The sequence below is a fragment of the Enhydra lutris genome, unplaced genomic scaffold (assembly GCF_002288905.1).
Source record: "Enhydra lutris kenyoni isolate GAN:26980312 unplaced genomic scaffold, ASM228890v2 scaffoldscaffold27, whole genome shotgun sequence".
NCBI classification, from domain to species: domain Eukaryota; kingdom Metazoa; phylum Chordata; class Mammalia; order Carnivora; family Mustelidae; genus Enhydra; species Enhydra lutris.
In genome coordinates, this window is record NW_019154111.1 from 8,069,402 (window position 1) to 8,091,399 (window position 21,998).

General features: G+C 50.1%; 1 protein-coding gene across 3 annotated transcripts in view; it reads left to right on the forward strand.

Moving 5' to 3' along the window:
* The first annotated feature begins 1,230 nt into the window (after positions 1–1,230).
* LOC111151921 (WD repeat-containing protein 91) overlaps positions 1,231–21,998 on the forward strand; it is a 30,346-nt gene continuing 9,578 nt past the window's right edge. For 2 of the 3 annotated variants that reach the window (XM_022510126.1, XM_022510128.1), the window contains exons 1-11: positions 1,231–1,363; positions 2,543–2,722; positions 3,283–3,490; positions 5,079–5,161; positions 6,101–6,231; positions 7,563–7,728; positions 15,912–16,067; positions 17,454–17,647; positions 18,466–18,616; positions 20,075–20,169; positions 20,326–20,494. In XM_022510126.1, the coding sequence (XP_022365834.1) occupies positions 1,241–1,363; positions 2,543–2,722; positions 3,283–3,490; positions 5,079–5,161; positions 6,101–6,231; positions 7,563–7,728; positions 15,912–16,067; positions 17,454–17,647; positions 18,466–18,616; positions 20,075–20,169; positions 20,326–20,494 (1,656 nt within the window). In that variant the 5' untranslated portion in view covers positions 1,231–1,240. Of the gene's footprint in view, positions 1,364–2,542; positions 2,723–3,282; positions 3,491–5,078; positions 5,162–6,100; positions 6,232–7,562; positions 7,729–15,911; positions 16,073–17,453; positions 17,648–18,465; positions 18,617–20,074; positions 20,170–20,325; positions 20,495–21,998 lie in introns of all 3 variants that reach the window. The other variant, XM_022510127.1, reaches the window with a different exon arrangement.

Sequence of the window (21,998 nt, forward strand, 5' to 3'; positions counted from 1 at the left end):
GGTGACTCTCCTTCTGTGCCCTGTGGGTCAAGCCTGGGTGCCTGGGGAATACTGACACCTGTGAACACAGCTAAAGCAGGCAGAAGGTGAAACTTGTCTTATTGTGGCTTGCTCCCTGTTATCTTTTTGGGGCTCCCTAGTGCATATCAGACCCCCTTTGGAGTTAAATATCCATATATTTGGGTGGGAGGGTCTAGACAAAGTGGTGGTAATGATTCTGTGAGTTGTACTTTGATAAACACAGAAAGCCATACCACTAGAGGGAAGAAGGGATCGAATACTGCATTTGAATGATGGGCTATTCATTGTGCTAAGTTTTTTACACCAACAATCTTACTAAATTTTCATTATTCTGCAGTGATACTCTGATATCACTGTCACTATTTTACAGAGGAGAAATGGAAGTCTCAAAGATACTGGCTATTCCCTGCTTACAAAAATATTTATAAATATATAAAATTAGTTTGTAAGCATTTCAAACAAAAGTAAAAAATAGGAAGTGAAAGTACCTCATAGTCTCACCTCTTAGAGAAAACAACCATAAGCGGTGAGTTGTATAATCTTCCTTAAGTTTCAAAAGGTACACACAAACGCATACACGCATACCCTTTTTTCTTTTCTAAAAAACCTGGGACCGCAGTTTACAGACTGTTTTGAAATTTGTTTTCTTTTTTCTTTTATCTTGGTTATCTTGCCTTGTAGTTGGGTAGTCGTACTAATGAAAGCAAGGCTTTTCTCTAGCACTCTGTGATGACACAACTAGTTGTGTGACTGCACACAAGTCACTTTCCCTCCGGACTCCAGTTTCCCTTATTTGTAAAACGAGGACGCGGCACAGAGGATTCCGCGATGGAATGCCAATGAGCAGGGCACCTCACCCCCTGCCCGCCTCGTGACTATCTGGGATGGTCTCCAAGGTCCAACCCTGCTTGACTTGGACAGCAGCCGCCGCTTTCAATAAGTCAGATCACAAAGCCGGCGCCAGGGACGCCTGGAAAGCCAGGCGAGCAAAGGGTAGTTCAGTCGCTCCTCCCGGAGGCTGATGCTGACGGAAGTGGCTGGGCAGGGCTAGGGGCGGGACCGGGGCGGGGCCACAGGCGCGCGGCGCGCGTTGCGTGCGGGCTGCTAGGCGGGCCGCGGCGTGACGTGCTTGGCGCCGGCGGCCGGCTCCGCCCCGCGCGGCGAGACCCCGCCTCTCCGCCTCTTGCCTGCCGCGGCCGCTCACGGCGCTCGCGCAGCGATGGCGGAGGCTGTGGAGCGCACTGACGAGCTGGTCCGGGAGTATCTGCTCTTCCGCGGCTTTACGCACACGCTGAGGCAGCTGGACGCCGAGATCAAGGCGGACAAGGAGAAAGGGTTCCGGGTGAGGGGCCGGCGGGTGCGGCGCGGGCAGAGGCGGCCCCGAGGGAGACTGGAGCGGGCTCCCCCCAAGCTCTGCCCTCCGGGGCGGGAGCCGCGCTGTCAGTGCGCCCGGGGGGACCGTCTGCATCAGCGCGTCTGGCCCTCCCTTGACACATGAGGAACTGAGGTCCTGAGAGGGGACGAGACTTGCCTGAAGTTGCCCAGCGAGTCAGGAGCATCGCTGAGGCTGGAGCCCAGGTGCCCTGACTCCTGGTCCGGGTGTCTGTCCTCCACGCCAGTCTCCGAGCAGGTGCTGGCCAACTGGCCAGGATGAAGATAAGGGTTTTAGGAGATAAGGTTGGGTAGATAGTTAAGTTTGGGCAACAGAAATATGAAAAAGTTAGCTTCTGATGGCATTGGGAGCAAAGGGGTCTGCAGCCCAAAATGTTAGCTGGGTATCTTTTGGTGTTTGTTTAAAATGGCATTGTGGGGGACTTACTGGCAATTTTGTCTCCGCAGTTGAGGAAGACCTTGTACATTTTAGAACGTTATATTTCCCCTGCTCAGACATGATTTTCTGTTTAGAGGTTCTTGGAATGTGTATGTGTGTGATTCGTGTGCTTGCTGAGTCTAACTGGTGTTGACAGGTGAACTGAGAGAGAGGCAATACTGTGTCCTCCGGTGTGATTTCTCACATGGAGGTGACTTCTTTGGTTGACAGTCTGATAAGCTACCAGGATTTGGGTCAGTCAGTGCATCTCTTCCTGAGTCTAGGACTCCTGGAATGGTGGAGCTGGGAGAGGGATGATGGAGGTTGTCTCTCTGGTTTTTTGTTTTCAAATCTTAGGCCACTGAGACCAAAGAGTTGAAGTAACATTTTCAAGTTGGTTGCATAAGCCAGACACACTGATCCAAGACCTAGACTCAGGTTCTCCTGCTTTGTGCTTTTACGCTTGACATTTCCATGCTTGCTACAGGGTCAAACCACATTTCTAACGTCAGAAAATAACTCAAAAGCTATTATATTACAATGTTTTGTACATTTTATAGATGGCTAATTAAAAAACAAAACAAAACAAACAAAAAACCCTCTAACATCAGAAGCCACAGCAAGAGGAAAAAGCTGTATTAGCTCTGTGAAGTGATGGGAAAATTCCCTCTTGTCCTTCACCACATTCTCCATCTCATCTTTCTCCACCAGGTGGACAAGATTGTGGACCAGTTGCAGCAGTTAATGCAGGTGTATGACTTGGCTGCCCTTCGGGATTACTGGAGTTACCTGGAACGGCGACTCTTCAGTCGCTTGGAGGATATATATAGACCCACCATCAACAAGCTGAAAACCAGCCTGTTCCGCTTTTATCTTGTCTACACCATCCAGGTGCTTGTTCATTCCGGGATTCCTTGGAGAGAGTTCTTTGACCCTGAAATAGATTTCCTTTTTAATTTCTAGGGAGGACTCTGTGTTCCTGTGGGAAAGAGGGGAACAGTTATAGTGCGAATTATTTTTTACTGTTTTCCTACTTTTTTTCCCTTCTCCTCTGTAGATCAGCTGACCTGTCTTCCTCATTCCTATTTCCTTTCTTGTTTTAAGCACATAAGCCTGGGTGGCGTTTCAAAGAATATAAGTAGCTGGGTTAAAGTTTGAGTAATAAAAATTATAGCTGACCCCGGGGGATAAGTCACTTGGATTGTTTGGAAATCAACTAGGAATCAATTTTTAGGATGGCATTTATCTTCAGGGTTTCAATTTAAACCAGCTTCTTAGAAATTACAAGGAACTTGAGAAAAGTATTATCCTTTATGGCATTTGTAGATTATATTTGGCCACTTTTCTGGTAGGCTGCTATCTAGAGGCTCTCTTTTGTGCAGTAATGACTTATCTTAATTCTGGACTTCTGTCTCGTACCCCTTTCTGCTGCCTCCTCTTTGTCTTGGCAGACAAACAGAAATGACAAAGCTCAAGAGTTCTTTGCAAAGCAGGCCACAGAGCTCCAGAACCAGGCCGAGTGGAAGGATTGGTTTGTCCTGCCCTTCCTGCCATCCCCAGACACCAACCCCACCTTCGCTACCTACTTCTCTCGACAGTGGGCCGATACCTTCATTGTGTCCCTGCACAACTTCCTGAGCGTCCTGTTTCAGTGCATGCATATCCTCCCAGCTGCCTGGGGCTGTGGGCCTGGTCTGCCCAGACAGCGTGATCAGTGGCCGCTGCTCTCGATGCACTGCCCCAGCATCGTTGTCATGTGTTATGTGAGGGGGCTGGACAGACCGTGGTTATTTTTGTCAGCAGGCCAGGAAATCATGAATCTTCATTGTGCCGCTGCTGAAGCAGTAGCTGACATGCACGAGTTGGGACAGTAGTAGCAATGAGGTCCAAGTGCCTGGCCCTGCTGGGAGCCCTCAGATAGGGCTGAGCTGGTGCAGCTGCTGCTCTTTGCAACTGGCCAGCCTGGAGAATACCCTGTCCGTGCGTGCCCTGTGCCCCTCAGGGTGTTACTTGCCTTGTTGAGATCAGGTAGGAGGTCAGAATACTTCTTGGGCTAGAGCTTCCTTCCTGTGTTCGCGTTTGGGTCACTCTCTGACAGCTACCTCCGTGTTTCTCAACTTGCCAGAAAACAGAGCGGCTCTCAGAATGTGTGTATGGATAGTTAAGAGAGGGAGAATGTAAATAAATTGTAGCCCACCGGGTTTACCATTTTGTCGTGGAAAGCCTGCATTCTTGAGGCCCAGGATATCCTCCAGGGCTCATGCCCTTTAGGCTGAAATTCTAGAGGAGGAAAAGGGAATCCGGCTTGGAGGTTGCTGCCTGGTGAGTCACTGACAAATTGGGTGTTTATGGGCCCACCCACAGGTGACCCATTTCGGCCTCTGGGAGAGACAGCTGGTGGAGGTAGGAAGGGTGCCCCTTCCTTTTGTGCTGTGGGTCTGAGGGTGAATTCCACTCTTGCCAGGTATAAAAGCCCCTCCTCCTCCTTGTCCCCTATTGCTTTTTATCCTGAGGGCTTTCAGGCTAGACTAGCAGGGGGCTCAGCCCAGTGGTGGTTATGACACGACCATATGGGCCCTCTATGGAAATCGGAAATGTCACTGAAGGTCTTTTCAGTGCAAGACAGTGCCCTGCAAACTAGGTCACACACATTTGAGCTACAGTTCACTTCCCCAGGACCAAGACCCTTTGCCTGCTTTGTGCTCCCCTTGACTGAAGCTGTTTAAGGTGGTGGGAAAGATGGACACCCTGACCTAGAATGATATTCATAGCATGGCACGGGACTGTCCAGTCTGCAGAAAGCGTTCTCCTCAGTCTATACCTTTACTAGGAAGAGGTACAGACTGGGGAGGGGCAAGCCAAGTGGCTGAGGCTTCTGCCCAGATGGTAGACCAGCTGGCCCCTGGGATCGCTTCTCACTGTCTGCCCTGACCTTGCTATGGCCTGCACTGGCTGGGAGGCCCACTGAGTGTGAGCTCTTTGCTGCTGGTGTTTAGGGAGAAAACACTCAGGTTTAGATTTATGTCCTCTTTGTGGGCTGACCAGCCAGATTGGCGTGAGTGTGAGTCTCTGGAGAAAGGCCAGACCCAGCTTCAAGGGAGAGATTCCATACAACTGTGGAGAGCCTGCAGGACTAAGTCTGTCCTCTGCTCCCTGTAACTCGTGTTCAAGGGTTTTGCTGCTGTATCAAGAGTTTGGGAAGGGCTTTTAATCATCGCAGGCAGGCTTTTTCTTTAACTTTGGGCACCAGTTCCCGTAATCCTGAACTTCGATGCGGAATGCCAGAGGACCAACCAGGTTCAAGAAGAAAATGAAGTTCTTCGCCAGAAGGTTTGTTCTAAACACGCTTGCTTCTTGGGAAGAACTTCTGCTTTTTGTATGTGAAATTAGGTAGTGGTGGTGGAGGGCTGATTAAAAATAGGGAAGCACTAATCTCAGATGTAAGTGAGTCACCAGAGAGGCAGTATTGGAGATTTGGGGGGCTGTAATAGTCTCTGGAAACAGAGGTCAGGTTCATATTATAAGTCCCGTGTAAAGCATGAATAACATAGCAATGGTAATGAACTTTGAGAGGAAGAAGACTATGTGCTTTCCTGTGTCTCTTTTGTGCCCCCAGTCCTGTATGTCCACATCTGTGTTGTTTACAGCCCATGTATAGTCATTGTTCTGCTCAGCTCCAGGAGCCTCTAGTTGGGTAAAACGCTGGAGCTGGGGGACCCACATTCGCCTTTATATTTTGTCGGAGGAGCACTTCTCTGCTGTTGAAATTAAGGCAACTGTAGGTCATATTTTCGGAAAAAGGAAGATTATAAGCTGTTTGCATTTTAGGTGCGTGTGTGTATATAATTTTTTTCAGGCATAAGGTCAAAAATGCTGAACTGTGTTTAAAAAAAAAAAAATTATCCATGAGACTTCCAGAGCCTGATTTTGTAGATTTTCCAAAGAGCAAAACAGGACTGGGTGGAGCTGTTTTTCTCCATGAATTCAGGAAGAAGCAAGTCAAATGACGAAAAGAAAGAAAGTGGGATTTGTGTGTCTGACAGTTGTCGGTGTCTCACTTCAGTATAGTCAAGGAACAGCTGCCCCTGGCCTGGTATCTCACTGGGTGGTGAGCAGAGGGTTGGGCTGGTGCCCCGAGGCCCACGAGGCTGGATGTTGGACGGCTGGGTGTTGGAGGAGGCTGGGTGTTGGACGTGCTGTGTCTGCTGCTCCTTAGCAGAGGGAAGATGGGGTGAGGTCACCATCTAACTCGCCCGCACCCCCACTCAGCTTTTCGCCCTGCAAGCCGAAATCCACCGCCTGAAGAAAGAGGAGCTGCAGCCGGAGGAGGAAGAGGCCTTGGTCCAGCACCAGTTGCCTCCTTATGTCTCCCACATGGACCGCCTGGGGGACTCGGAGCTGTGAGTGTGCGCCTGCTTGGGTGGGAGGGGCGGGTGGGCGGTCCCCTCCTCTAATCTGTCCCCTGTCGCCTCACCCTGACCCTCCCCTCCATTCCTGGTGACAGGGAATTGCTGGAGAGCCTCCTTGGCCCTCACTGTTCCCGCCTGAGCTTTCTAAGTAAGCTCCCCTGGCTTTTAAAGCCCTCTAGCCTCTGAACCTGCCCCAAGGGAGGGGCCTGCACACCCAGATGTGCACATCTGGGTAAATAAACACAGACGCTGTCCTAAAGCCTCAGGAAGTGTGCGTGTGTGCGCGCGCGCGTGTGTGTGTGTGTGTGTTGAAAGCAGTGCCTTGCGGATGAAAAGGTTGGATGCAGTGTGTGGTGAAAGCGTGCTCCCACCCGAGGCTTTGGAGAGGTAGGCAGGTGGGTGGCTAGCAGCTAGCTTAGAACACAGCCAGTTAGAGCGGAGGCCCCAGCTGATGAGAACAATGGTAGCCGTTGAAGATACCGGGGCTCACAGTGGTCCCACAGCTAACGACTGGTGAATCAGGATGCAAAGCCAGGCAGGCAGATTCCAGACCTACACGAGGCCAGGTGCTATACTGGGGGAAACTGCGCTGGTGTCTGAGCTAGCCTGGTGCAGTGGAACCCCAGGGCAAGCCAAAAACAGCACATAAAAATTTGTACTTAGGGGTGCCTGGGTGGCTCAGTTGTTAAGCGTCTGCCTGCCGCTCAGGTCATGATCCCAGGGTCCTGGGATTGAGCCCCACATTGGGCTCCCTGCTCCATGAGAAACCTATTCTCCCTCTCCCACTCCCCCTGCTTGTGTTCCCTCTCTCGCTGGGTCTCTTTGTTAAATAAATAAAATCTTTTTTTTAAAAATTGTACTTAATACTCAGTAAAAAGAAACAGGTGCAGTTAATTTTAGGAAGTATTTTATTTAGCCCAGTATGTCCACGATATCGTTTCAGTGTGGGTTGAACAGAAACGAAGGACCCGTGAGCTATTTTGCTCCGTTTTCCTGCTGAGGCTTGAATCCCGAGGAGTGTCGTGCTTCTCCAGCACAGGGCCTGTGGGACTGACGGCGTGCCAGGGGCTCAGTGGCACGAGTGGCTAGGTGGTTATTGGAGCGCATGGCTCTGAACTGTACCTCGGCCCTCAGAGTGCGGCGGGCGTCCCAGTCGTGCCAGAGAGGCTGCAGGCTCCCCTGGGTACAGGAGGCGGTCTCAGGGATAATGCCACCTGAAAGCCGGGCCACGCCCCGGTGCCGTCCAGAGCCCAGGAGGCCTGTGCTTTGGGTCCTCTTGGGTCCCCCTCCAGCCCTGTGACCTTGTGTGTCTGCTGGTCCAGGGCCATGGTGTGCAGCCAGAGGAACACTTCCCTGTCGCAGTCGCCTCGAGTGGGTTTCCTGTCCTCCCTGCTGCCTCAGAGTAAGAAGAGCCCCTCAAGGTTGTCGCCTGCCCAGGGTCCCTCTCAGGCTCCGAGCTCAGCCAGGAAAGAGCCTCTCAGCGGTCAGGTGAGTGCAAGGCCTGCGTTTCTAACTGCCAAGAGGCCCCTGGCTTCCGAGACTGTATTTTCCGACTTTGTTTGTTCTGTTCTTAGGACTGATTTCTCTGGTATGCTGGTGAGATCCTAACTTCACATCTCACTCCCTTTCTTCCTTCCTCCCCACCTCCTTCTCACCGGCAGGCAGTGCCGCAGGGCCAGGCCACAGATAAGAGCAGGATGGAGGCGCTGAGGCAGTGAGGAGGAAATCACCTCGCACAGCCTCTGCCCGCCCGCCCCCCTTCCCCTCTTCCGGCCGCAGCTGCAGGTGGTGTGGGCACAGTGAGATGGGAGGCTGGTGGGTGCTGTGGACCAAGGGTCGGGCCAGGTCTCAGACCCACGTCTAATCTGGAGGGACCTCTCCCCCAGCCCCCTGCCCTCTACACCGCCCGCACTCCTGTGCCAAGCCTGAAAGCTGTGACAGCCCGCAGGGGAGCAGCAGCCTGGCTGTGAGCAGTGCGCTTTGAATCTCTTCCCTTTCCCTCCTAAGCTCCTCTGAACTCGTGAGCACTTGTGACTGGGGTGTGGTGGCTTGAGGGTGAATTCAGGCAATTCTGGAATTTTGAATTTTGGGTGATCTAAAGCAGTGTGTAGAAAAGGAGTAAGTTAGAGTTACTTCTGAATCAGTGCGTTGCTTTTACAAGCTGGGATTTACTGATTCCGCAAAGGCCTCTCGCTATTTTTCACTTTGATAGCCGCTCGCAGGGGAATTTCTTTTATGCTAGTTCATGTCCAAAACAGCCCTGGGTCCCACTGAGGACTTTTCCTGGCAGAGTTGGTCAGAATTCATGGCTTTCAGCAGTGCCTTCCAGAGTGAAAGTTTAACAGACCCACAGTCATGCTTCCTTGCTTGGCCGAGGATCCTTGCTCTTTTAATGTATTTTTATTCGTTACAGATAAAGGCAGTCATCATAATCGCGGCCTTCCTCTCCCGCCACCCTTGGCTCGGGAACCGTTACAAGTGACGCAGCAGTTTGGGGCTGCTCCTTGCAGCGGGGAAGCGGGGCATGTGCCCCGGGACCTGCGGGGCTGTTTTGCTGCTGAAGTGCAGATGCTGAGCAGGGCACTGGGGAGGGAAGAGTGTGGGCTTCAGAGGCAGGTGATGTCCTTTCAGCTGCGGCTCCTTGTTCAGCGTCCTTGCTCAGATGGCTGAAAGTCACCCTGATTTGCTTGAGACGATACAGACACGTCTTGCCTAGGGGGAGACTTCATGGAACTGGCAGACTGTGCATGCCCAGTACACTGTAGCAGCGCTGGTGGTCTTAGCAAGGGCACTGGCCTTCCTGGGTCCCCGCTTCAGCTCGGAGACCCCAGGTCCCAGCCACGCTAAATGACTCTCACCTGGCATTCAGGAGGCCTGCGGCCGTCACAGAGCCATCCTGGTGATGCCCATGGCGGGTTTTCTGAATTCCAGTTCTGTGGAATGTGGCTGAGTAAGTTTTGCCATTTGCTCTGGAGATCCCTGTCATAGTTCAATATTTTCTAAGTGTAATAGATCATGGATGGGGTGCTCGGGCTCTTGAAAAATGCATGAAATTATGAAATTCAATTTCATTGACTTAAAATGAAAGAAAAACCGAGGATGGGTTCTTTGGGGTTAAGTCTGCGGCCTTGTTCTTTATGTGTTCAGGAACTAAGTGTCACATGATGAGATGGGAATGGGATTGGAACTTGTTTGTGTAGTTCATGTTCAAGGGATGAGGGTAAGAATGTCGTTCACAGCAAGCAGTCCTTGCCTCTAAATATATTCCAACAGAACTTGGGTCACTGTATGGTATGTTAACAGAGTGGAGGTAGCTCTCTTTCCATTTCATGGAAAGGGAAATGGGATAATAGATGTCTGTCATCTGAAAAATGGGGTCACTTGCGATTTTATTAATTTGTAGGACTCCACATTGATGTTTCAATTCTGAAAATAACTAGTATATTTGAGGTTCAGGAAATTCAGAACTTTATAGTTGGAGGAAGCTTAAAGATCATTTTGGCCCCCCACTTCTATTTTGTAGAGGAGCACATCCTTTGATTGCCTCCTGTGATGTGGATCTCACTACTTGCTAGTGTGAGGATATTTTCCTGTTAGAAAGCTGTATGTAGAAACCGCTATAATTTTGAGGCACCTGGGTGGCTCAGTGGGTTAAACCTCTGCCTTCGGCTCACGTCATGATCCCAAGGCCCTGGGATCGAGCCCCACATCGGGCTCTCTGCTCAGCAGGGAGCCTGCTTATCCCTCTCTCTCTCTGCCTTCCTCTTTGCCTATTTGTGATCTCTGTCTGTCAAATAAATAATAAAATTAAAAAAAAAAAACGCTGTAATTTTCACTTGCTGATGTTAGCTTTGCCCTTCGAGCTACATAAAATAAGGCTTTTTGTTAGGACGCTTCCTATCTTTCCATGCTGAGTACTCTCTGTTCATTCTTCCCTCTCCCCTCCACTGGTTTCCCTTATGGCATGATTTCTACACCACTCACCATCCTGCTCTCCCTCCTCTGGGGCACCTTCTAATTTTTTAATTCTTCTGTCACAGTTAACCCACCAAATTTGAGTGTATAATTTTGAGATGCTCTCTTACCAATACCAAATGCAGTTAGTTGTATGATTACTTCTTGTGATTTTAATAATACATTGGTTTTAACTTTTTAATGACATTGGCTTTTTAATGAGCCACCTTGCTTTGTTAGTGCCTATGAAGCACAGTCTTTTTTTTCACTTTTGACACAACAGAGCTCTCTTTCTTTATTATTAATGAAGAAACAAAAGAAAAACATAGGCTGTGTTATTACATTAGCAATAAATAAAATAATCAGGCTTTCCTGCTTTAAATATTATTTATATATAACATTGTACATTTCAGTCACATCTGCATTTTGCCCACTTGTGATGGGTCGTCACAACTGCTGGTCATTGCTCCTGAAACGTTCATGCTATCAGACGTGCCGCAATATATGCTGGTGCACTCTGGGTTTTATAGGACTCTTGAGGCAAGACTTAAGAAACAAATGGAAGTGACTCGAAAACCACAGCTCCCAAGCTCCTTTGGGATCTCTGTTAGGATAGTGCCTGAGGGCACCTGCGCTGCCGGTGACCCAGCCTGAACTTGCACTCCATCCTTCCCGCCAGCCTTATGATGCCGCTCCTTTCACTCCCACTCAGGAAGCTATAGGGCTGCCGGTTATTATAGAGATAACCTTTAATTGGCTGCAATGTAAGGAAAGCGAACTGCATTTTTAACTCCTATCAAAGTACTTCATAGTGGGGCTGCTTCCATGGATTTTAACAGGACGGAGGAAGAGGGAGCCCTCTTCCACAACTTTTGTTCTATGATTTTAAGTGTGATGAGGCCCTGTCTTCTGGTAGCTTTGTTTTACGTCAGGCGACACCAGATTGCTGGGACTTGTTTCCTGGCCCATCTGGATGACTGCCCGGGAAACTCTATTCAGGCCACTGAAAATTAACTTTTCTCTCTCTCTAGAAAGAAAGGCAAAGTGAAATGATAAAACAAAGGTTAAAATATTTGTCCTGAACTGTAGGAGACAGGTAGATTACAGTAGAGTATGACAATGTAATTTGGGCCATTTGGAATGTTATGTGAATCTGGTAGTTAAGACTTTTATGAGGTTTGCTTTCAAAACTGTGACTTACCAGTATCACCACAGTAAACATTTATTTGAGTATTTGTATTGAGTATTTGTAGCTAGACACAAGTTTACCTTAACCTACTTACTCAAGTGTTCCGTGGAGAGCTGCTTTCATCTGCCTTATCGTTTTTTGTTCTTTTCACTCTTCTTGAGTAATAATGAGATGAGGCTGAAGGAGAAGCTCTCTCTAAGCAGAATCTCATAGGCCACATGGAGGCCCCTGGTTCTCTGGGCATAAACTACCCTCTCATTATCAAGGCAGTTTTTCAGCTCATTGTGGTGCCTTTTGTTAACACCTGTTTGAATTTTCATTTTGGGGGATGGTCCAGCCCTTACCCGAAGACCTACTGGAAACTTCCTTGCCATCTTGACTTGAAGAGAAGCGCTGCCTTTGTCCTTCTTCATGTTGCATTTCCTGTCCTGGCTGGGGAAGTGCTACGAGTGACTTGTGTGTCAGCTAGAGGGATTTCAAGTCCATCCCATGCCTCTCTCTTCCATCAGTACGGGCTCATTGATGGACTTAGCACTGAAAAGGGAAGAGACGCCATCTCTCAGATGTAGCGGATGGGCAGGGGAAGGAGAGCGTGCCACGGAGTGCCTGTCTGCCCTCTGTGGCATTCCCCACCCTCGGGGCCCAGGCTGGATCCCCCTGTGGTCCACGTACTTCCAGGGCATGAATGTAATATTGTATGGATCCTTTTCCCTTTTCTTCTCCAGTGTCCAGTGTAAAGATCTCTTGCTCAGGCTGATAAATCTATCACAACTGCATTGTAGTTGGTCCAGGCTTTTTGAGACTTCCTCACTTGCCTGGATCCCATTATTTTGGAAAATGGCTGTCCACCCAGGAAAGTGATCTTCCTTCTCTTCCCCACTGTGCTCATAGCTGGCTATGGAGTTGCCGTAGCCACATTTAATCCGAAAACATAGCCTCTACTACTGTTGGTTTTTTGTTTGTTTTGTCTTTTCTATTAGAATATGAGAGTTTTTAGAGATGTATCTTGGAATTATTCTTTTTTTTTTTCTTTTAGTCCTCTTTTTCTCTTGGTAAAGTTTTGTCATTTTATCTTTTAAAAAGCTGGCCATTAATTTTATTGCTCATTTATATTGTCCTTTTACTCTCTATTTCATCAACCTTTATTCTGATCTTTATAACTTTGGGCTTCACTTGTTTTTCTTGTTTCTTGAGGAAGTTCATTTGAAATTTTTCCCTTTTCCTGATGGAGGCATTTACCGGTATGAATTTTCCTCTTCGAACTGCACTTGCTGCATCTTACCAGTTTTGGTGTGCTGTGTTTACGTTTTCATTTGTCTCAGGGTATTTTTTGGTTTCTCTTTCTGATTTCTTTTTTTTTTTTTAATAAAGATTTTATTTTATTTTTTTTATTTGACAGAGAGAGAGAGAGAGCACAAGCAGGCAGAGAGGCAGGCAGAGGCAGAGAGAGAAGCAGGCTCCCCACTGAGCAAGGAGCCCGATGCGGGGCTTGATCCCAGGACCCTGAGATCATGACCTGAGCCGAAGGCAGCGGCTTAACCCACTGAGCCACCCAGGCGCCCCTCTCTTTCTGATTTCTGCTCTGATCCATTGGTTGTTCAGAAACATGTTGTTTGATCTCCACATACTTGTGAATTTTTAAGTTTTCTTCTTATGATTGAGTTGTAGTTTGATACGATTGTGATGCCTGATATGTTTCCAGTCTTTTCAAGTTTATTAAGCCTTGTTTGGTGGCCTAACATGTGATCTATCCTGGAAATGTTCCGTGTGCTTGCAAAGAATGTATATTCTGTTGCTTTTGGATGGAATGTTTTGTGTCTGTCTTTTAGGTCCTTCTAGTGTAAAAAGTAGTTCAACGCAGTGTTTCCTTATTGACTTTCTGTCTGGATGGTCTCTCCATTGTTCAAAGTGGGGTATCGGAGTCCCTATTAGTGCATTGCTGCCTGTTTCTCCTTGGTATTTGCTGGGTATGTTTAGGTGCTCCTGTGTCAGGTGCATAAATACTTTCAAGTGTCATATCCTTTTATTTCGTGGACCCCTTCATCATTACATAATGACCTTCTTTGTTTCTTATCATAGTCTTTGGCTTAAAGTCTATTACGTCTGATAGATATATAGCTAAGCCTGGGGAAGTCTTCGGTCTGATTTTCCCTCTTCTTTAGAGATATGGGGAGGAATCAATGGATTCCTATAATGAGGGCCAGCACTAGTTTCAAGACCTCCTTGTATATCTTGACCAACTGTTACTTCTGGGTATGTTAGAGAAGTCTTCTTGGACTTTCTAAAACTGTGGAACCTCTTCAGTGTTCCATGAACCATGGTTTACTTCTCAGAAATGGCCAGAAGTACTGTGAGAAGGGCCTTGTCTTTGTTATTTAGTTCTGGGAACATGACATTTCTTCTTTTCTATTCATTGTCACTTTCTTCTCTGTGCTCTTTTCATGCTGTTGCTTTCATCAGGTTTCTCGGGACATGGGGTTTGCTGTCAGATTTGGGTGGGAATTCCACCTCTGTCCAGCTCTCCCTGTGTGAGCAGTAACCTAACCTAAGCCTGACTTCCTCCTGTTAATGTCCTCATCTTTATTTTAAGGGAACATTTGTAAAGTTCTTAGCATGGTGCCTTGTATATGGTCAGCATTCAATGAGTAATCTATTTTGGTGCATTATTGTTGTGGGTTTTTTTGGTTTTTTTTTTAGGTTATTTCTTTTATCTTGACTTTTAGGTTGTATCTTTTATCTTGAACCCTACTACTCCTAAAATAAGCCAGAATATAGAGTATCAAATACTTTCCCTAGAAGAAACCTCTGTTACAAGCATAAGTGGATACCCCTGAGATCACCTCAGTCAGAAAAATAGAAATAACCAGTACCATGAAGGTCAGCTACAGTTAGGTTCCATGTGAACTCATAGTCCTTTAAAATTTCCTTTTCAACTCTTCCCATGACTCCAGGGTCCCAAGGAATCTGTGTTAATCATGTTAAGTTGTTTAATATTAACATAAAAACTAGAAAGTAGAATGGGTAGAAAGCAACAAGCACACTTTGGTTGAGTTCTCTTGACTCACGTCTTATGTGCAAGTGACTTGCCAAGAGGTTGGTCTCAAACCTGAGTGGCTGTTAGCATCCAGATCCTTTCGCTAAGAGTTGTAAAATGAGGAGGGAGGGGACCATCACAGTTTGTGGGAATAAGGTTGGAAACAGCCCAGCCAGATAATCTGGAAGGATGAGGTGACATCTTTTAAAAAGGCTCTAGGGGCTCCTGGGTGGCTTAGTCACTTGAGCGTCGGACTCTTGATTTTGGCTCAGGTTGTGATCTCTGGGTCATGGGATCAAGCCCCAAGTCAGGCTCTGTGCTCAGTAGGGAGTCTCCTTGGGATTCTTTCTCTCCCTCTGCCCCTCTCCCTATACTCACTCTCTCTTATAAATGCATCTTTAGGGGCCCCTGGCTGGCTCAGCTGGTTAAGTGATTGCCTTCAGCTCAGGTCATCATCCCAGGGTCCTGGGATCAGTCCCGCATTGGGCTCCCTGCTCAGTGGGAAGCCTGCTTCTCCCTCTGCCACTCCCCTGCTTGTGTTCTCTCTCTCATTGTGTGTGTCTGTCAAATAAATTAAAAAAAAAAACTTTTTTTTTTTTTTTTTTTTTTTTAAAGATTTTATTTATTTATTTGAGAGAGAGACAGTGAGAGAGAGCATGAGCAAGGAGAAGGTCAGAGGGAGAAGCAGACTCCCCATGGAGCTGGGAGCCTGATGCGGGACTCGATCCCAGGACTCCGGGATCATGACCTGAGCCGAAGGCAGTCGTCCAACCAACTGAGCCACCCAGGCGTCCCAAAAAAAAACTTTTTAAAAAATGAATAAATAAATACATCTTTAAAAAAAATTAAAAATAAAAAGTCTCTAGATTAAGAATCTTCTCTCCATGGAAGTGGGCGGGGGTTATTGAATTCATCTGCTGTAACTTGCTCACCTTTTCACTCCTGCCATCAAACAGGGCCTTTCCCACCTTGCTCAGAGGTCCTTGAATTTCCAGTAATTTCTGTTAAGAATTTCTGGTTGCCTAGTAATCATTTCCAAATACCTCAGTATTTGTTAACATCAGCTGGCTTTGTCATATACTTGGCCCAAATAAGAGAGGGTACTGGTTCCTCTGGGGCTCTGGAGAGGTGACTATATGTTGCATAATTATTTTTTTTTGTATTGCCTAAACACTGAGTTGCCTGTAGCCATTTTTGACACTTAGCGTGGGGCCTGACCCCTCTCATAGTCATCGCTCAGTAGGCATAGGTCTCCTGCCCCTTAGCTAGAGTTAATTGTTCTGGTTAGATGAAGGGGTGTGTGTGTGTGTGTGTGTGTGTGTGTGTGTGTGTGTGTACATGTACACACACACACCCCAAGAGCTGTGGGGTAGAGAAGCTGCCCCCTTCCTTGGCTTCTGCCTCCGCGCCCCCCCCCTCCCCCGCTGGCTGAGGGGTCATGGCCTGGCCTCCGGCAGGAAGCCGCCCTTCACCACCCGGTGTCTCGCTGTCTAGACTGCCAAGGGAAAGGACACGGCGTGCGGGCCCAAAGATGGGAAGAGCCTCTTCGGCGGGCTGGCGTCCGGGGAGTCCAGCTGGTCGCAGCACCGGCAACGGCGCTTGCAGGATCACGGCAAGGAGAGGAAGGAGCTCTTCTCTATGACTTTGCAGGTATGGCTGGGTCTTGGCGGGGCAGCCCTTGGGGGCCGTGGCTCTCGGTGGAGGAGTGCAGGGCCTGCATGTACCCCTCCCAATTTCCATGTAATGCTGTTCATGGGTTACAGGTTCTCTGAGGCTTGGCCGGAGAGACCTGCTTCCCTTGCCTTCACCCAGAATCACCCAGCCTTGCTTGGTCACAGGGTGCCTTCCTCCTGCGTCCCATGCTGGAGACGCTGCCCTGACATGCGGTGTTGTGCTGAACCCAGGCACTTGTGCTCGTGACACTGATCCTGGGGACTCCCCTCTCCCCTGAAAATGGGATGGGGGTCTACCCTTCCTGGCAGTAAAGCTGCTTCTCTCTCTGTCACTTGCTCCGGATTGAAGTGAAACATCCAAGCGATTTGCCAGCGATGTCACCTGCCTGACCACTTACCCTCTGTCTGGGGCTCCTGGCTGATGTCAGAAGCACTGTTGCCGCTCCCCAGCCCTGTGTGTGCCGGCGGAGTAGACCCTCGTGGCTCTGACCTCAGATGGTCCTGTTCTGACCCCGTCGGGTTAGAGACATGCCTGAGCTCAGCTTCTCCCAGAGGGCGCCTGTCTGAGCTTGAGGTCTCTCTCCCTCTCTTATATTTTTGCTGTAGAGCTGTGCTTCTGTGATGCGAGGAGCACTTTGAAGAGCCTCAAGGGCTTTGGGGGTGGTGAAGGCTGCCCTGGCCCGTGCCCCCTGGCCCGGGTTATGTCAGGGGGAATAGTAGTAGTTGTGGGGGCCAACCCCCAGCCAACACTGGGGAGGCAGAGAGGGTGTGTGGGGTGCCTGCAGGGGCCTGGCCTTGTTGTGGTTCTGCCGCTGTCCTCATGTCTGCATCCCGATGTCTGGTCAGTCGCCTCGGTCTCATGGGATGGTGGGGCGAGGCTTCGCATCCAGCTCTGGACCTTGGGCAGCGTATTTAACCTTCTGCTTTCAGTCTTAGTTTCCACAGTTATCAGATGGGGTTGATAATAGGATCCTGGACGGTTTGGGGCAGGATTAAATGATTGAATCAAATGTAGGCATACAGCGCCTGGCCCTTACTGGGTGCTCCCTGATTTTTATTGTCAGCCTGTCCTGTGTCGTGTCAGCTGTGATAGGGCAGGGTTCCCACAGCCCCTGACTCCCTCAGCAGGGCCTCTGAGAGGGGGAGGGTCTCTGGCAGAGCAGGAATCTGCCTCTCCTTGGACAAGCTGGTGCTGCTCTTAGTGTCCAGAGCTCTTTCTTCTAGAGCCTGTGGCCCCTCAGAGCCTCCCCCGGCATCCTGTGGCCTGGCATCTTAGCTGTCCTGCAGCAGGTCCCCAGATGTGAAGGGCTGGGACCTGGGCAGACCCCGCACAGCTGACTTGTCCCCATTTTGCTTATCATAGAGCGCAGAGAAGAAGGCCGAGGCTAGTGGCCCAGAGGCTGAGCCCTGCCCCGAGCCCCATGTGGAGGCACTGGAGACGCTGACACGGGCTTCTGCAGCAGGTGCCGAGGGCGGAGGGGTCCGCCCCGAGCAGCCGTTTATTGTGCTGGGGCAGGAGGAGTACGGGGAGCACCACTCCTCTATCATGCACTGCAGGTGGGCTTGGTTCCGGGGGTCCGGGGGAGGCCCTGGCAGGGAAAGTGCTGACTGGGCTGGCGGGGCTGGCTCCCTGGGAGGCCTGGCTTGTCAGGCTGTGCATGTGAAGGTGTGGCAGCAAGGAGGTCCCTCCGGGGGGATGGTCCCTGATGGACCACGGTCATCCATCCAGAGTCGGAGGAGGGCTGGACAGCTGCTCTTGGCCTGGGTAGCCTCTCTGTCCTTTCTCACTGTGGAACTCTATGAGTTTTAGTTTTAGTTGTAGTTTTATTTTAACTCACTGAGACTTAACTTTAATTTGCTTTATGTTGTTTTATATACATGTTTTATATATACATATACATATATATACATATATGTATATGTATATATAAATAATTTCCTATATGTTGTTTTGTTGTTTTACTTTTCGGTAAACCTTCACCATGTACAAGTTTTTAGTCACGCATGGTGAAAGCATGAGCTCTGTGAGGCCTTGTGGACTGTGGTTTGGGGAGAGTGAGGGGCTCCCTTTCGCGGGACTGTGGCTCTGGAGTCCTGCAGGAGGCGCAGCTTTCTGGGCACAGGGCCGTGGGCCCCTCGCCGCTGCTCCGTCCCCACTGCTTCCCCCAGGGCTCAGCACAGAATAGATTCTTGCTAAGTAGTTCTTGACCGGTGACTGAATGAATACTTCTAGAAAGAGTCCACGCCCATCCTTGGAGTGTAGGCAGTTTGGGAGACAGTTGAGAAGTCAGCGAGGCCATGCTCTGGGCTCCAGCTGACGAGGATGGTGGGCTCAGGCAGGGATGGTAACAGCCTCCTTCTCTCTTCCATCTTAGAGTGGATTGCTCGGGAAGGAGGGTCGCCAGCTTGGATGTAGACGGGGTCATCAAAGTGTGGTCCTTCAACCCCATCATGCAGACCAAAGCGTCCTCCATTTCCAAGTCGCCACTGCTGTCTCTAGAGTGGGCCACCAAGCGGGACAGGCTGGTGAGGGGACGCCCGCCTTGTTGTGTCTAAGTGAGGAGGTCCCGAGGCCATCCCCCGGCGTCTGGCACCACAGGCTCAGCTGAGGCAGCCAAACCACCCCTCCCTTCTCTGCTACTGGGGTTTGGGGGGACATGCATCCAGAGTGTCCTGGCTGGGGGGTTTAGTGGGGAGTCGTTCTTCCTCTCCACCTAGGGAGATGCCAGCTTGCCTCCTGTTCCCCGCCCCCCGCCAGCTCCCATCATCTGTCCAGTTTCTGACAACCCACCGAGAACGTTCTCAGCTGCCCCTCCTCCTGCTGAGACCCCTCCCCATGGCAGGCTCCCGGGGTAACAGCTTAGGCTGGTGGGGATGGTGTCCTGTTCAGGGTCCCCACAAGTCTACTACAGTGCTATTGGTACAGTGTTCTTCCTTTTGGACTTTACTGTTTGGGAGAGGATTTGTAGTTTAGGAGGTAAAGTTGATTTATAGTGTTTTCTTTGATTGTATTCTGTTTCGAGGAGATCATACAAGGCAGCCCAAGGAGCAAACCTCATTGGCAATTTTTTTTTTCAATAATTTTTGACAACCTGCAGAATTTATCTTTATGATACTAGGATCTCAGAACTTAGCCTTTACATGTATTAATCTGCCGGTGTTAATTTGAGCTCAGAATGTTGGTAATATTCCTGGGGGATATCCTCAGACTTGCTTCCGGCGCTTTCCTTTGGCAGTACCAGTTATCATCTTTGAAGCTTTTTACCCAGTAAATCACAAATGCCTGGAGGCAAGGATATCCTTTTCTATTTTTTCTGGAGGCCATAACAGGCCCAGAGTCAGAGGTTTCCCCAGAACATGTCACTGGGGCAGGGCCCAGTACCCAGGGAGGTGTGGCAGGTAGAGGAGAAGCCAGAAGAGAGGACGGGAACTGCCGGGACTGAAAAATGGCAGAAAGGGAGGGAAGGTCAGGGGCCTTCATTTAATCAGTTAGCACATTTCCAGGTGTATCTGAGGCGATACCTCTCTCCCAGTCTATAGATTTCTTTTGAAGTTTTGCCTCTGTTCAAGGTCACCTCTGATGGGTTCATGTCATTTTTTTTTTTTTTTAAGATTATTTACTTATTTGACAGAGAGAGCTAGCGAGAGCACGAACACAAGCAGGGGGAGTGGGAGAGGGAGAAGCAGGCTTCCCGCTGAGCAGGGAGCCTGATGCAGGACTCGATCCCAGGACCCTGGGATCATGACCTGAGCTGAAGGCAGAGGCTTAACAACTGAGCCACCCAGGTCCCCCTCTTCATGTAATTTTTGAATGAGGTCCATGTTAGCCAGATTTCTCCCGAGTGTGTGGTGGTGGGTGGAGGCGGGGCCTCACCCTGCAGCTTGCCCAGACCCGCACCTCACAGGAGTGGGCCTGGCCCCGCAGTGGTCCTCCCTGACCAGGCATGAGCTGTCCTTTGCATCCCCCGCCCCTTCTCCTTCTAGCTCTTGCTGGGCAGTGGTGTGGGGACGGTGCGTCTTTATGACACAGAAGCCAAGAAGAATCTCTGTGAGATCAACATCAACGATGATATGCCCAGGTGAGTGGGAGGCCGCGGCCCACACCCGCTGTGCTCTGCGGGGCTGGTTCTGCGCTGGGCCTTCTGCCGCATCCCCGTAGCAGGACCTGCCTCAGAGCTGAAGCCTGACTTCTCTGGGGGAGGCACAATGCTGACCTGGCCCCACGTGTATTGCAGAATCCTGTCACTTGCCTGCAGCCCCAACGGGGCCTCTTTCGTCTGTTCGGCCGCCGCTCCGAGCCTCGCTGCCCAGGTGGACTTCTCGGCTCCAGATATTGGCAGCAAGGGTACTAACCAGGTTCCCGGCAAGCTGCTGCTGTGGGACACGAAAACCATGAAGCAGCAGGTGCCGGCCCTGCCCCTGGGGATCTCCTCGTGGGTCTGTGTGGGGTTGCGCTCCTGGGGTAGCCCTGTGTGTCAGTTTCCTGGGCCTTCTGATGAGCCTCGTCCTCTCTTTGCTTTGGTCTCCTCAGATTTCAGTAGGTGAAGCAGGTTCAGAGTCGAAGGGTTGGAAAGTAGTCACACTCCAGCTAGGCTGGCTTCTGGCCACTGGCGTCATCCAGAATCGGGCCGCAGATGTAGAAGTCCCACACGGCCTATCAGAGGGCGCTTGTGGTTTATTAAAAATTTTTTAAATTTAATTTTGTTTATATTGAAAGGCTTTAAAAAAAAATTTTTTTTTTTTGAGCAGTTCTGGTTCACATCCAAATTGGGAGGAGGGTCCAGAGATCTCCCATTTACCCCCTGCTCCTGCCCCCCGCCCAGCAGAGCGGCACTCTCTTTATAACAGAGGCCCCCTCACACTCCCAGTCTGCCCTCGGGCTCAGTCTTTGTGTCGTACACTGTCTAGGTCCCGACAAGTGGGTGAGGACACGTATGTACCATTATGGTACCACATGGGCCATTTTCACTAAAAGCAGCCTGAAGGTCCTGTGTGCTCCTGTTCCTCCCCTCCGCCCCTCAGACCTTGGCACCTGCCGATCTCTCTAGTGTCTCCACAGTTTTGCTTTCTCCATCACATCGTGTAGTCGGGATCTCACAGTGTGGTCCCATTGGCTTCTTTCACTTTGTCTTATGCAGTCAAACAGCTTGTTTTTTAGGAGACAAGCGGAGTCTCTGACTCCCTGTTAACATAGTGACCATAAAGGTGCCAACAGCAGCCGGAAGGAGTGGGGACACGTGCAGGTTCCTGGGAAGTGACAGCCGGGCAAAAGCTGGCCCAGGAGCCGGGGACCACCCACCCACCGTGGCAGGTGCTTGCCGCAGTGACCCTGAGCGCCCAGAGAGAGAGATGAGGTGTAAATGCACACATTTAGAAGGCATTGATGTTTCTTACTGAAATTAGTTTCGGGGTGCAAATGTGGTGTGGCCCTTGCGTTCAATAGATGGGTTCCCAAGGCCACTGGATGCCGGGAAGTGTCCCTGTCCTGTAGATGGGCCGTTTGTGCCTCCCTGCACCTGCCTGTAGAGATGGGGTGCATTCCCCTCTGGGGATCTCCCCGGGGCGCAGGGATCAGGGCCACACTGGAATTCTTGCCCACCGTGCCCTGCCACGTCTGTTCTCCTCCCGAGTTTCCTTGTCTCAGCACATGTGCCCCACTGTGAAACCGCGTGCCCTTCCAGAGCCACCCTCCTCCCTCACCCTGCAGAGCCCGTGGGCTGACACCATCCGCTCCACCTGCAAACCGTTTCCATTCTGCCCACTTCTCTGCGCTTCCAGGGACACACCCTAGACTGGGTCTCAAGTACCCCTCGTAGGACGCTACACGACATCCTGTGGTGGGCCCTGACCTGCTGCAGGGAACGACAGACCCCGGAGCCTGTTCCTCCAGATTTCTGGTCCACACCCC